Source organism: Musa acuminata, chromosome BXJ2-3 (assembly GCF_036884655.1).
Source record: "Musa acuminata AAA Group cultivar baxijiao chromosome BXJ2-3, Cavendish_Baxijiao_AAA, whole genome shotgun sequence".
Lineage (NCBI taxonomy): Eukaryota > Viridiplantae > Streptophyta > Magnoliopsida > Zingiberales > Musaceae > Musa > Musa acuminata.
Window position 1 is genome coordinate 2,777,582 of NC_088340.1, and position 12,721 is coordinate 2,790,302.

General features: G+C 47.5%; 3 protein-coding genes across 3 annotated transcripts; 1 reads left to right on the forward strand and 2 right to left on the reverse strand.

Annotated features, from left to right (window-relative positions):
* The first annotated feature begins 53 nt into the window (after window positions 1-53).
* Window positions 54-1,856, forward strand: LOC103977353 (protein ROOT INITIATION DEFECTIVE 3-like). Its single transcript, XM_065098271.1, has 2 exons — window positions 54-190; window positions 453-1,856. The coding sequence occupies exon 2, from the start codon at window positions 481-483 to the stop codon at window positions 1,804-1,806; it is 1,326 nt and encodes a 441-aa protein (XP_064954343.1). The 5' UTR covers window positions 54-190; window positions 453-480; the 3' UTR covers window positions 1,807-1,856.
* A 2,834-nt stretch (window positions 1,857-4,690) lies between these two features.
* On the reverse strand, window positions 4,691-5,720 carry LOC103977352 (nuclear transcription factor Y subunit B-1-like). Its single transcript, XM_009392846.3, has one exon. The coding sequence runs from the start codon at window positions 5,612-5,614 to the stop codon at window positions 4,976-4,978; it is 639 nt and encodes a 212-aa protein (XP_009391121.2). The 5' UTR covers window positions 5,615-5,720; the 3' UTR covers window positions 4,691-4,975.
* Window positions 5,721-9,473: 3,753 nt separating this feature from the next.
* Window positions 9,474-11,414, reverse strand: LOC103976949 (uncharacterized). The gene is made up of 3 exons (XM_009392314.3): window positions 11,053-11,414; window positions 10,173-10,927; window positions 9,474-10,088 (listed from the first exon to the last, which is right to left on the reverse strand). Exons 1-3 carry the CDS (start codon window positions 11,353-11,355, stop codon window positions 9,608-9,610), a joined length of 1,539 nt encoding a protein of 512 aa, XP_009390589.2. The 5' UTR covers window positions 11,356-11,414; the 3' UTR covers window positions 9,474-9,607.
* Window positions 11,415-12,721: the final 1,307 nt, after the last annotated feature.

Consider the following 12,721-nt stretch of genomic DNA (forward strand, 5'->3'; position numbering starts at 1 on the left):
GGTTGTGTCAATTTGTTCCAGCCTGGACTGAGTGCATGCTTTGTTCTCTTCCAGCTCGAGGCATTTTGGTGGTTTCTTCTGTTGACTGATGCTTGAATCCTCTGGCTTTCACAAGTCAAATCCTCTGGCTTCTGTTGACTCATGCAGGGCACCTTTGGTTTCATACTGATTGCACTCTCTGTCCTCATCAGTGAGTATTGCTTGCTTCTATTCGAACATTGATCTATGATCATGTCATTGCAAAGCCAAGCCATCCTGTTGATGACTCATTCTCTGCCTGCGGTGTTTTCTGTAGCATTTTTCCATGCTTCATCCTCTGCATACTTCTCCCTCCTATCATATTTGACAGTTTAGGCATCGGATTTACCTATGCAAGTTTGTTTGGTCAACTTTGTCAATCAATGCCATTTGTTTTCTCGTCGACACTCAAATCGTTTCTGTGGCTGTTACAGAAGAGACCAAAAGCGCCACCCACCTTTCATGCCGCATGCTCTCTCCGTGTCCAAAAGCCCTCACTTTCCACCCCCAGACGTTCGCCTTCGCGGAGTTGTCATCGTCGCAATGGCGTCCTTTTGGAGAGAGGTCATTCTCACAAGCTCTCCCAACCATCCGATCACCGCCCTCGATCCGCTCACCGGAACCATCCGCGCCCGCTTCTCCGGCAGCCACACCCCTCGGAAGGGCCTGACGCTCGTCGGTGACGCCCTCGTCGCCGCTTCCCACGTCTCTGCCACCGCCTCGGGCTTCATTCGATTGTACGACCGGTGGACCTCCAACTTGGTGCACTGCCTGCCAACGCCTGAGCCGGTGGCCTCCCTCGTCGCGACTCCAGACGGATCGTACCTCTTTTCCGGTGGCCTCTCGGGCTTTGTTCACGCTCTCATTCTTCCCTCCGGTGATCTCCTGCGCTCGTTTCGTGCCCACCGCCAGCCTGTCTCCTGTTTGACTGTCAACGACGACGGCTCGCTTCTGATCTCAGGTGGTGATGACGGCACGATTGTAGTGTTCCCCATAATTCGACTGCTGGATGCCGCTTCCGGCGATGATGATTCCGCCCAACTTGCGCTGTGCCGGTTCGCTGCACACGACTTGTCGGTGACCGGTGTCTCTTCCGGACCAGGCGGCTGCAATGCGACCATGGTTTCGAGCTCCCTCGATGGCACATGTAAGCTTTGGAGAATAACAGATGGCAGCCATCTACGAACCGTGAAGTTTCCGTGTCCGATGTGGTGTACCGTCATGGAGCCCACAAGCTCTCACATCTACGCCGGAGGAGCAGATGGGAGGGTGTACGCGGTGCCGCTGGTGGCCAGGCAACGTCGAACACCACTCGACGAGGCAGATGTTACGGCGTGGGAAGCAGAGCAGAGCGGAGCAGTGACGGCACTGGCGATGGCAAACGGGAACCAGAATCTAGTCTCAGCTTCAGAAGAGGGGCTCATAACTATCTGGGAGACGGAGCACGGATCGATCGTACGATGCTTTGGGCATGAAGGCGGAAGCATCGGAGATCTCCTGGTGGCTGGAGGAGGAGCTACTGGATTCAGAGCAGCTCGTAATGGAGATGAAGCACGTCCATCCCCTGGAGGAGGGTTCTGTAAGAGGGAGATGAGTAGGAAGATCACCGAGGCGATGGAGATGGATGAATGGTTGAGAGTGGTCATGATAGATAAGCACCGGGCCGTCGACATGCTCGAGACGGCGATCGGAAGCTACCGGAAGCTCTTAGCTTTGCTTCTCAGGGAGGCCAAGAGAGGCATCAACGAAGAAGATGCTACGGACGTGTACCATTCTACATCTGTATGAGATATGAATGCAATGAACGAAGAGTTCGTATACCACCATTCACGTTTTTACCTGCGAGTCACTTGTACTGTTCACAGCACACACTATGTTGGGCATCACTCATTCATGAAGTCATTCAATTGTGTTGAGATTTGATTCTAGTTATCTATCTAGATTATTATCATGATCTAGTGGTTACATGATGATTTCAATAACCACTTGAATCATGATCTAGTAGTTAAGGTGGTTGTATTCGTTTTACTCGTATCGTAGTATTCTGTTTCTCCTTGCTTCTCCATCCCCAACATTTGTGGTATCAGAGCATTACATCAAACATCTTGTTTAGAAGTTTGTCCGTGACATTCTCCCCCACTTATCCCTTCGACGTCCTCGTCGAAGCCTTTGTGAACACTGCAACTCTTTGCCTTTGCTGAGTCTTCAATCTTCTGCTCCAGCTGCAATGCGCCTCTTGGCTCCCAGTTGCTCTCCGCTACTGTTTTTGAGTAGTCGAACTTTTGATCCGCCATGCTGCTTCAACTCGCCAATGACTCTGACTCTGGTGTGGGGTTGGCTGAGTTGTGTTGATCCTCGTTGATTCCTACGGATCTACCAAAATGAAGGAAAAGACCATTCTTACTGCGCTAGTCTCTCAAAAATTCCACATGCTGCTTGAACTGGGTGGATGCTTGTTGGAGCTTTAACGAGCATCGCCTCGCAAACTTCTGAAGTTTTGGGTCCTTCCTCCACAACATCTGCTCATTGACTCTTTTTTCAGTTAGTTGTCACATCCAAGTAGGTTCGCATCACTTCCGCTTTCGATTGACATTTCGTTGGGAAATGAAGCGGACAATCTACTCTCAGTAGCACTGATCACCATTGGTGAGGATTTGACAACTGTTGTCTTCCATTCTCTTCGAAGGGTCTTTGAACTTGTGCAGAGCTCCTCTGTTGGATAGATAAGAGAATTGGGGTACTCGGTTTCGCCCATTCTCTTAAGAGTTGAGAAGGCAAAGGTTACTTGACTTCTCCCGCCTCCTCGAGGTTGTACTTCATGCATCGAGCTGGTTACTGGCCTTCGCCTGCTCTTTGCTCACACTTCTGAAGCACTTGAAGTGTTTGCACTCCTTGCATTGAGTTAGTTACTGTGATTCACCTTCTCAATGCCATTGAACTTCTGGAATGCAGGAAGTTTTCACCCCAACTTGGAGTAATTCTCTGATAGATGAGGTCGCCTCTGGGATTGTACCGTCTTCTCCATCAACCCTGCCGCCTACTCCACTGAGTACCAAAGGTACAGCACCGCGTACTGCCTGCTTCGTTTCTTGGTCGCGCACTCTTGCATGACCCGAAGTCCTTCACTTACGGCTATCTTGATGAGAAACTTGTTGACACCGGTCTTAAGAAGTTTCTTGGCCTCTGCCCTTCAGCCTTGTCTCGGTACTTGGATATTGCCTCTGCATTCTCCACCTCCTCGGCCCCTTTCACGACCAAGCGCTCTCCCTCCATGAGAGCAAGGGATCAATGACTTTGACGGAAGTCCCGCCTCTGCGGTACCATGGCGCTGCCATGCCCATGGCCCTACTATCCATCGCCTCGCATCTGCATCCCTTTTCTTCACGATCGGTAGATATGTCTCCGTGGCACTCCTCTGAGTCCACCTCCATTCTAATTGATGCTTGATTTTGGGTAGCTAAGTCCCTCTGGACTCGTCATCGCTTCCTCGCCCCTTTCGACCCCCTGCTTCAACACCTCTGTGTTCTCCAAGCAGACTGTTTGGTCGATGGAAAGACAGATTGCAACTCCCATGCATGGCCTCTGCCATCACGTTGTAGGGTTTGCACCGATTCTGTTCTCCTTAGCTTCCTTGGTAGCAACGTTCGCTTACTCGGCCTTGTCCTCTGACTTGTCGGGCTCCCTTAAGCGAATATGAGCTCTGGAGCAGTCTAACTCTCCAGCTGCTTCGATCATACCTCTGCATGATCAAGTCCCTCCCATGGAACTCACTGGTACTTGCATTCGGACAATCCCTTAGTGGAACACAGCCCCCATATGTTGATGACCAAGGTTTTCATCCGATGCACAATTCGATGCACGCACGGAAGACCCGCCTCTGCGGTACCATGGCCTTCACTCCTTGAACCCATAGCCCTTCTTGTCGTCGTGTTGTTCACCAAAGCGGAGCTCCCAGTAGCTCCCGAAATCAAGTCAATTGAGAAGAATGAAACTTGGGAGCTAATGGATCTACTGAAAGAAAAGAAAGTGATTGGGTTAAAATGGATGTTCAAAACAAAATTTAAATGCAAATTATTTGGTTTCACTGATAGTGATTGTGCAGGAGCTTTAAAGAGTACTTCAGGCAAGTGGAGCCATCACAATGAAGTATTATGGAACGGATGAACAAGTTGCGGATATCCTCACCAAATCACTTCCACTTTGAAAGCATATTTATTTTATGTCGCAAATTGGTGTATGCAACTATGAATCAAGGGGGAGTGTTGAGATTTGATTCTAGTTATCTATCTAGATTATTATCATGATCTAGTGGTTACATGATGATTTCAATAACCACTTGAATCATGATCTAGTAGTTAAGGTGGTTGTCATTAGGTCCTATAAATAGGACCGTAGTTCATGTAGCAAGATATAGAGATAGAGATTGAGAGATTGAGATAGCAAGCAGAGAAAGATAGAGAATCTATGTGCATTTGGTATCTTGTAAGTGTCTTATCAATTCTCCTGTTTTTAATACTACATCATTATTCCATCCCCAACAAATTGAGAAGTAATAACATAAAAGAAGGAAGGAAGATGAGACGGGAGATAACTATAGAGCATAACACAGACGAAGCCTTCTTCGTTCCTCGTTGCAGGTTGATGCTACGAGTGCTGAAGACGCTCACCTTCTCTTATTCCCGAGCTTGCAGACACAAAAAGCACACCCCCAAGCTGATACTTGTCCACCCCACCTCGCCCACATGTTCCACTCCCCTTACCTGTCCCCATTAATCCCACAAGTATCGCTACTCCTTACCACATTCCATCGACTTTACTCGATAACCTAATCCACCTCTGCTCTCTGCGACCATTTGGTTATCGAGTGAGTCCCAAAGAGCATACTTCTCCCCCTTACAACACACACGTTATTGCACTACATATTATATATTGCTTAGTTATCCTTGTTGGTGCTTCGTTATTTGTAGGGAGGATAAGGGTGGTCAAAGTTGGGCATCCCGTTGACATGGGAGTAGCTTCCACTTGCACTGGATCCTTCCCCACTCCCATACATGCCGAGGAAGTAGCTGACCATGCTTTCACTTAAGAGGTTGTGATGCTGCGGGGCGGCGGTAGCTGGCGGTGGCATGACGAAGTTCGGCGGTGGCACCGGGGCGGTGGTGAAGAACTGGGAGGCAGCCGTAGGTATATCAGGGACGGCGGTGGGAACGGCTCGGTGTTTGATGAGTTGGAGGGCCTCCCCCCGGACGGAGCCGCGGTGGTCGCCCTCCAGCTCGCGGTAGCGGTGGAGGAACAGAGTGAGGGGCTCGATGTAGTCGTCGAAGCCGAGCTTGTTCATGGCCCACAGCACGTCCTCGGCGGTGACGGTCTTGCGCTGCTCTCGCTGGCACCGCTCGTTGGCCTCGCTGGTGATGAAGCTGATGTACTCGGAGACGCACTCCTGGATCATCTCCTTGGCGTCGTCCGCGATCTTGGCGTGGGCCGGCAGCACCCTGCGCATGATGCGGATCACGTTGGCGATCGGCATGAAGCGATCCTGCTCACGCACGACGGGCGGGGCGGCGGCTCCTGCTGCGGCAGCCGGGTTCAACTCCATCGGAGGATCTTGGATCAGCGGAACCCCGGCCACGCCCTCACCGGCGACTCCTGCACCACCAGCGACCAACGCTGCAATCAATTAGTATCACTCCATGGCAGGAGAAACATGCATTAAACGGACACGTGTCAGAAGTGTATGCGTAGCGCCAGTAGGACTGTGGGAAGAGATGGAGGTTCATAGGCGCCGTCGTGTTGCCTCGTCCAGGGAGAACACGTGGCAGGCGGGGTGGGAGGCGGGTAAAGAGATTGACTCGTTGGAGGCCACGGCTGACCACGCCCGGGGAACAGAAAACGACAAGGACCAGCCTCGTGAACATAAGACTGACGCGGATGACGACGCTCACGTAATTGGCGGACGTTAAGGCAACTCGACGTACGGCTCAGATCGTCCAATCGAGTGGAGTCCACACGCATCGGACGTGCCAGATTGAGTCAAGTCAACAGAGAGGGGGTAAATTTTGAACTCAACGGGACCAGTAAAAGAGCAATTATGGAAGATGAAGCAGCTTTATACGAAGTCCAATCAACTTCTTCGTCAACAAAGAGGAGGGGCCAGAGATAAAATGCATACGAAGTTTCCCTATCCCGTAAAATACTGTTCTTATAGTCATAAAACTGATCCAAAAATACCTAATATTTTCTGCAACAAGAAACACAAGTTTGTGCTTTGGTTCCTCTTTGGCAGTAAAATTTCTGGAATCCAATCAACTTGAGTATAAAGACTAGCTAAAGGGAGAATCCTTCGTGAATCTTCAACATGGTGGATGAAAATACCAAAAGAAGAACAATAAATACAGTGACTGTGTTGGAGATCGGAGCATTATCATGCATCATGATATGCTGCATAAATCATGAAATGGAAATGAATCTTAAAAAAACTCGGACGGCGGTGATCGTGGACTCATGTGAGAGAGAGAGAGAGAGAGAGAGAGAGAGAGAGAGAGAAAAGGGTTCTCCAAGTGGGATATATTCTACAGAACCTGCGAGATCATGGTCGCCAAGGAAGCCTGCACCACTTGCCATCGCTGCCGAACCCCCTCGCCTTTGGTTCTGCCTCTCTCTCTATGAAAGGTGGTGGAGAAGGAGAGCGTTGCGGGCTCTACTTTATACTGCTCTCGTCACATAGCAATTGGCACTCCAAGTGGCACGACGCTGGGTGGTGCAGCGGCACAAACGAGAGACTGAGAGAGGGTTCTGGTTACCCCCAAGGTGAAGGTATGATGATCCCCTCTAAATCCTAGGTTTACGGAGACTGGATCATGGAAAATGTGTCGAGGAAATCACATCTTTGCATGCATTGGAATCATCTGATTTCTCTTCCTGTCTACTGCATTAATTAATCCCTGCATTAACACCACAGGATTTGTTACATGCACTTTACTCCCGTCTTCCAAAATGGTCAATGCATTGCAGGGGGGGTCGAGTCAGCACGTGTATATGCTGACAAATTATTCCAGCTAATCACTCTGCTACTTCATACCTTACGATCGCAATTGATATGCTATCAAGTCTCAGTAACTTGGATCGTAATTCTCATCTCACTTTGGTTTCCTTTGTTTCACGGTCATGCATAATGAATGCTTTGCAAGGTGGCGGTGCAGAATGATTGTTGCAATTCCTCGATCATTCATTCATCCAAGCCAATTGTTCTCGCTGTTAAGGAGTGTTGCAGATTGCATCATTCTTTCCCAACTTTTACTGAGAGACATGCCATGCCAGTGGACTCTGATAGAATTGACGTGTATCTTCCTTGCATGGTCAGATACCTTTAAATCTGCAACTTTCATTAGTTCGCACATTGCAGTGTAGTCTTCTTCTCCTAAAAATTGAATGAATTCCTAAGTAAGACCTAAACAAAATTGTTCTTTAAGATCATGTCGCCGACGATTATCTATGTATCTTGTATTTTTTTTGTTCCAGATTCTCTCGACATTTGTGATACTGATGCTTCTGCTACACGAAAGAAGAAATACTTTTCATGCACATTCATGGAACAAGAAATATTCTCCGAATTCATATGGCAGGAGAAGTGGAACATTTCATAAGAATCCTTGCTTATGAAACAGCAATAAACAGTGATAAAAGAATCCTCGCCTATGCTTTGCATCAAATTCATGCGATTCCACCACTTGGCACTTACACGATGGAACAGCAGGATGAAAGCCAAGCCCTTCAGGTTCCCACGCAGTGATACCATGTGGTGGACTAACATGCATGGGGAATCTACGTGCCCGATTGATACGTGTGCTTCGCGCACACGGAGGTTTCGTGTGGAGCAGAGTGCAAAACACACGAATAAGACGAACACGCTCCTGACTGTCAGCTAGAAAATTGAAGTGTTGGCCTCTGTTACCAAATCCCGTCGTCGTCTTATGCTACCCACTTCTTGTCTTAGCCTGCATGCGAGGGGGGACTCTTGGCGTGCAGTCCTGAGCGAAGACAAAGCTCTACTTTGAGGTCATTGGAGGGATATAAAGCAATAAACCCATATTATGTTGGACGATTGTTTAAGAAAATACTCGTATTTTGAGTATTTTTCTCAAACCATACCCCCATTTAAATTATTCTCAAATCATAACCTCTAATTCGAAAAAACCAAAACTATCCCTACCCCTCCACCACCTCTGTGGTTATGAGGTGGAGGGGGAAGGAGGAAGGGGAAGGAGGGGAGATGAGGGGGAAGGACCGACGACGGGAGAGTGATGGGGATATAAAGAGGAATAACCTTTGTATATGAACAAATACTAGAAGACCATAATACGCAGCGGAATAAAATGGAAACACAATCAAACAGAAACACCAAGATATACGTGGAAAACCCCTTTAATACGAAGGATAAAAATCACGGGGCAAACTAGAGATAATCCACTATGAGAATAATGAATATACAAATCTCAATCTCTTGCCCAAAACCCTAGCAACAACCACAAGAGAATAACTGGGATACAAGGATCACGTCGTCACTGTCCACAATATCTAAAACCTCCCCAAGTAATCACAGCAAGAGTCTACTGTAGATTTGATGAGAACACAACCGTCTCTCTGCGTTGTCCTTGTCTTCTTCCCTTTCTTTCTCTTTCTTTTCTTTCTCTTCCTTTTCTTTCTCGTTGCTGCCTTTTTATAGCCTTTTTCTGCTTCTAAAACGTAACCACCATACCCCCCTAATCTTAATTAGGGTTAAGTTAAGAGGGGGTGTGAGCTGTGAACTGCCCTAGCCCACATGGGCTGAATATGGGCTATCAACCCAACAGAGAAGAGGAAGAGGAGGGGAGACGTGCAGGCGGCAGAGGCGCCGGTAGCAACGGTGGAAGATGAGAGAAGGGGCAGTTTGAATAGTTTTTGAACTAAGAATTATATATATATATATATATATATATATATATATATATATATATATATATATATATATATATATATATATATATATATATATATATATATATATATATATATATATATATATATATATATATATATATATATTGGTGCCCATAATATATACCAGCCGTGTTTTAGATGACACAAGATCGTATACATGCTGAGTGATATAGACGTGGACCCACGGGCTATAGGACGAGGACTTTCCGCCACGTGTATGTACCGGGCCGACCCAATTACGGTGATGGGCTGCTTACAATGGCGCCGCCGCCTTCTTCCCCTGCAAGCCTCGCGCGCGGCTCCTCCCCAGTTCCCGTTTCCTGGGCCTGATGCGTTCATTCAGCCGCCACGGCCACCACCACCATCCGCTCCCCCTGCGACGGCCACCACCGACTCCAATCCGGTGGTGGATTTAGAATCCCCGTGGAAAACATGACATTGGATGCACTTTGTCTGAGTTATGTAGAAGCTTCAAACCATGGAACAGTCAAAGGATCTGTTTGTTTTTGGACTATACATGACAGAATTCAAACAAATTAGTCGGAATAGTGAAGATACATTCCAGTGTCTCGACAAGCAATTCATGTTGATCAGTTGAATGCTACTACACTCGCTAATCCTCGTCATCTGATACTATTGCAGGTCCTGGCAGCAGTCTCCTTTCATCATTCTCATCGTCTATCCCATCAGTAATGTCAATAGCTTTGCTGGAAAGCTTTTGCTCATCTCTAACTTCACTGCTATTTTCCAGCTCAAGCTGCTGTATCTCTGATGCTATCAAGGAATCCATTCTTGCTCGCTCTCTGTCTCTTGGATAGGTACAGTATAGGAAGGAGTAGATGGAACAACATAGTGACATTGGAATTGCTATAGCAGTGTAAAGCGCCTTGGCCAACGAGGCAGCGTTTGCTCTGTCCGACTCGAGAACTGCACCTTCACCTGATCCACTGGGAGTCGGTCTGTAACCATAGAGATGCTCAGCTAAAATGCCAACAACTGGAGGAGCAAACGACGCGAGTATGGACTCAAAGGATCTATCTAGTGCGTAGATGCTCGTTCGAGATCTCTCCGGGACTATTTCTGCAAATATCGGACTGCACGCACCAAAAAAACAGAAGATTCAGCAAAGAAACGTTGCTCTGATAAGAGCTTAATTAGTGAATGCATGCATGACGTACTTGTTAGTGGCCGCCGCGTTCCAGGAGATGCTTAATCCCATGATGAAGAAGACAAGGCCGTGAGCAAGCCCTGTGGAGGGGTCACCAGGCAAGACCAGTAACAGCACAGCGGCAAGAGGAATGCAAGAACCAGAGCTTATCTGTGACAACAATATCCTTCCGGCGTTGGGGAAATGCTTTGCAAGAAAGTCCCCCATCTTTCCCCCAAACAGTGCTCCAAGCGACGTCGCAATGGAGAACAATGTCATGAGGAGTCCGGTCTCGCCGTGGGAGAATCCGACGAGCTCCAGCCACATCGGCATGAACGAGAGGGCGGACCACGGAAACGATCCGCTGATCCCCTGAGCCACGATGATCTGAAACGAAGGGATTCTCATGACAGTCTTGGCTTCTTGGATCAGATCCTTTAGTTCTGCCCAACTCAACTTCCTCGAGGTGGCTTCGTCGCTTGCACCAATAAGGTTCTTAGGGAAATTAGGATCCACTGCAAAGAGCCGGACCAGAATTCCTACTACAACACTTAAAATGGTGATCAGATGGAAGGCAACTCTCCAGCCAGCGATTCCCATGAACGAAGTGGACGCCAGCAGAAGGCCCAAGAAGTTGCCGATGATGGAGCCGAAACCACTGGTCAGATATAGCCATCCAAATGCCGATCCACGAGTGCTGTCGTTGGTGGAATCGGCCACAAGGGCTTGGATGGATGGTATTACCAGAGCTAACCCGACCCCATTGAGAGCCCTTGCGACTGCTACCTGTTTACATTCAGATCTTCGCTTGTTAATCGATAGATGGAAATCTTTGCCAAGTATGCATAAGAAAACAGAGAGATTGGATTCCAATCCGTGGGAAACGGCGACGGCAACATCAAGAAGAGTACCTGGAGGAAGGTGGTGGAGACAGCAACGAGGAAGGTGGCGGCGGACCAGAGGAAGGCGCCGAGGGCCACGACATGGGTCCGGTCGTACCGCATGGACATGTAAGCGGCGAGGGGATAGCAGCAGGTCTGCACGATGGAGCGGAAGAGGGTGAGGGATCCGAGGGCGGTCGGGGTGGCGTCGAGGGCGGCACCGACCTCCTTGTACACCGCCGGTAGCAGCGCCTCATCTGCCCGCTCCATGATCCCGGCCAGGTTCACCAGGACCAACGTCCTCGTCTCCACCCCCATTCCCATCGCCACCATTTTTTTCTCCGTTCCCCCTTCCTTTGGATCGGAGTCAGAGGGTCAAGGAGTTGGACTTGGCGGCCAATGAAACAGGGAGATCTGTGGAACGCGGGAAAGGAATACATTAAATATTACATGCAGTCATGACCACATGAAAGGCTCCCAGGATTAGGACCAAGAACTCTCAGCCACACGGCGGCGAGCGAATCAGCTGGGCTCCACCGGAGACAACTCCGTCGGTGTAGATTGCGAGGGCCAAAGCCATCGTTTACTTTGGAGTATGTTATTATTCATCTTCCTCGGAGTGGGTCGCAGGTGGCGTCCTGAGTCGCGTGACCATTTGTTTGATGAAGACGGAGACGCCATTAATCTAGCACATCACATTTAAGTACTGTTGGATCAGAGTACCTACGTTGTTTCCGAGAGGCAGCAGAATTCTTCCTGGTTGCTCCTGATCTTGTTTCCGAGTCCATTGGAGATGCTACATCTGTGTTCTCCACGCTGGTGTAATCGTCGGATATGGGACACTTTTTGTATGAAAAGAAAAGGTGGTAGAAATTGCAGCGAGGTTAGTGCAGATAGAAATCATAATAAAGATATAAAATAATATTTTTATATTTTTTATATTTTTAATTAATTTGTGATTTAAAGATCAATCACAGATTTAAATAAATTAGTTGATTATGTAATTTGAGTATATGATTGAGAAAATTATTTTTCTAATAATATATAAAAACAAACGTTACCTCAATGAATAAAATCACTATCTTTGTTGTTTAAAGGAAAAAAAAAAAATCTTCTTTCCTTCCTTCTCTTATCTCTTCCCATCAGAGTTTGCCCTAGCGACAATAATCTCTTTGTCATTTGCTATCACTATTGTTGCCACAATAGCAAACCCTTTTCTCGATGATCTATACATGTATTAGATTTTCTCGATGGCGTCTACTCCCTCATCTTCCTTATTATCAATAAGTTCTTTACCACCAACTTTATCGATGTCATCGAACGTCTCCTTCAAATGTAAATATCAAATCTACATATCTGATATCTCTTGAAGCCATAACCTTCCCAACAACTTACCAATGATTGATGTCATCATGGTCATCAACCTTCTTATTAGTCACAAATGTTACCACCAACTTCATTGGTGTCCTCGGAGGCCTCCTTCAATGTAGATTCCAGATCTACAAATATGAGATTTCACAAAGCTAAAGCAAGAGATGGAACTTCATAATAACTTACTCGTCTTCTCCTTTATTCCAAGTAACTCTATCATAGCCACCGACCAACCTCTCGATGCCACTATCACAATATGGGCTCTTTTCCCTTCATTCCAGATTCGGTCCTTTGATATTTATAGTTTCATTGATCTTCATCATATTCC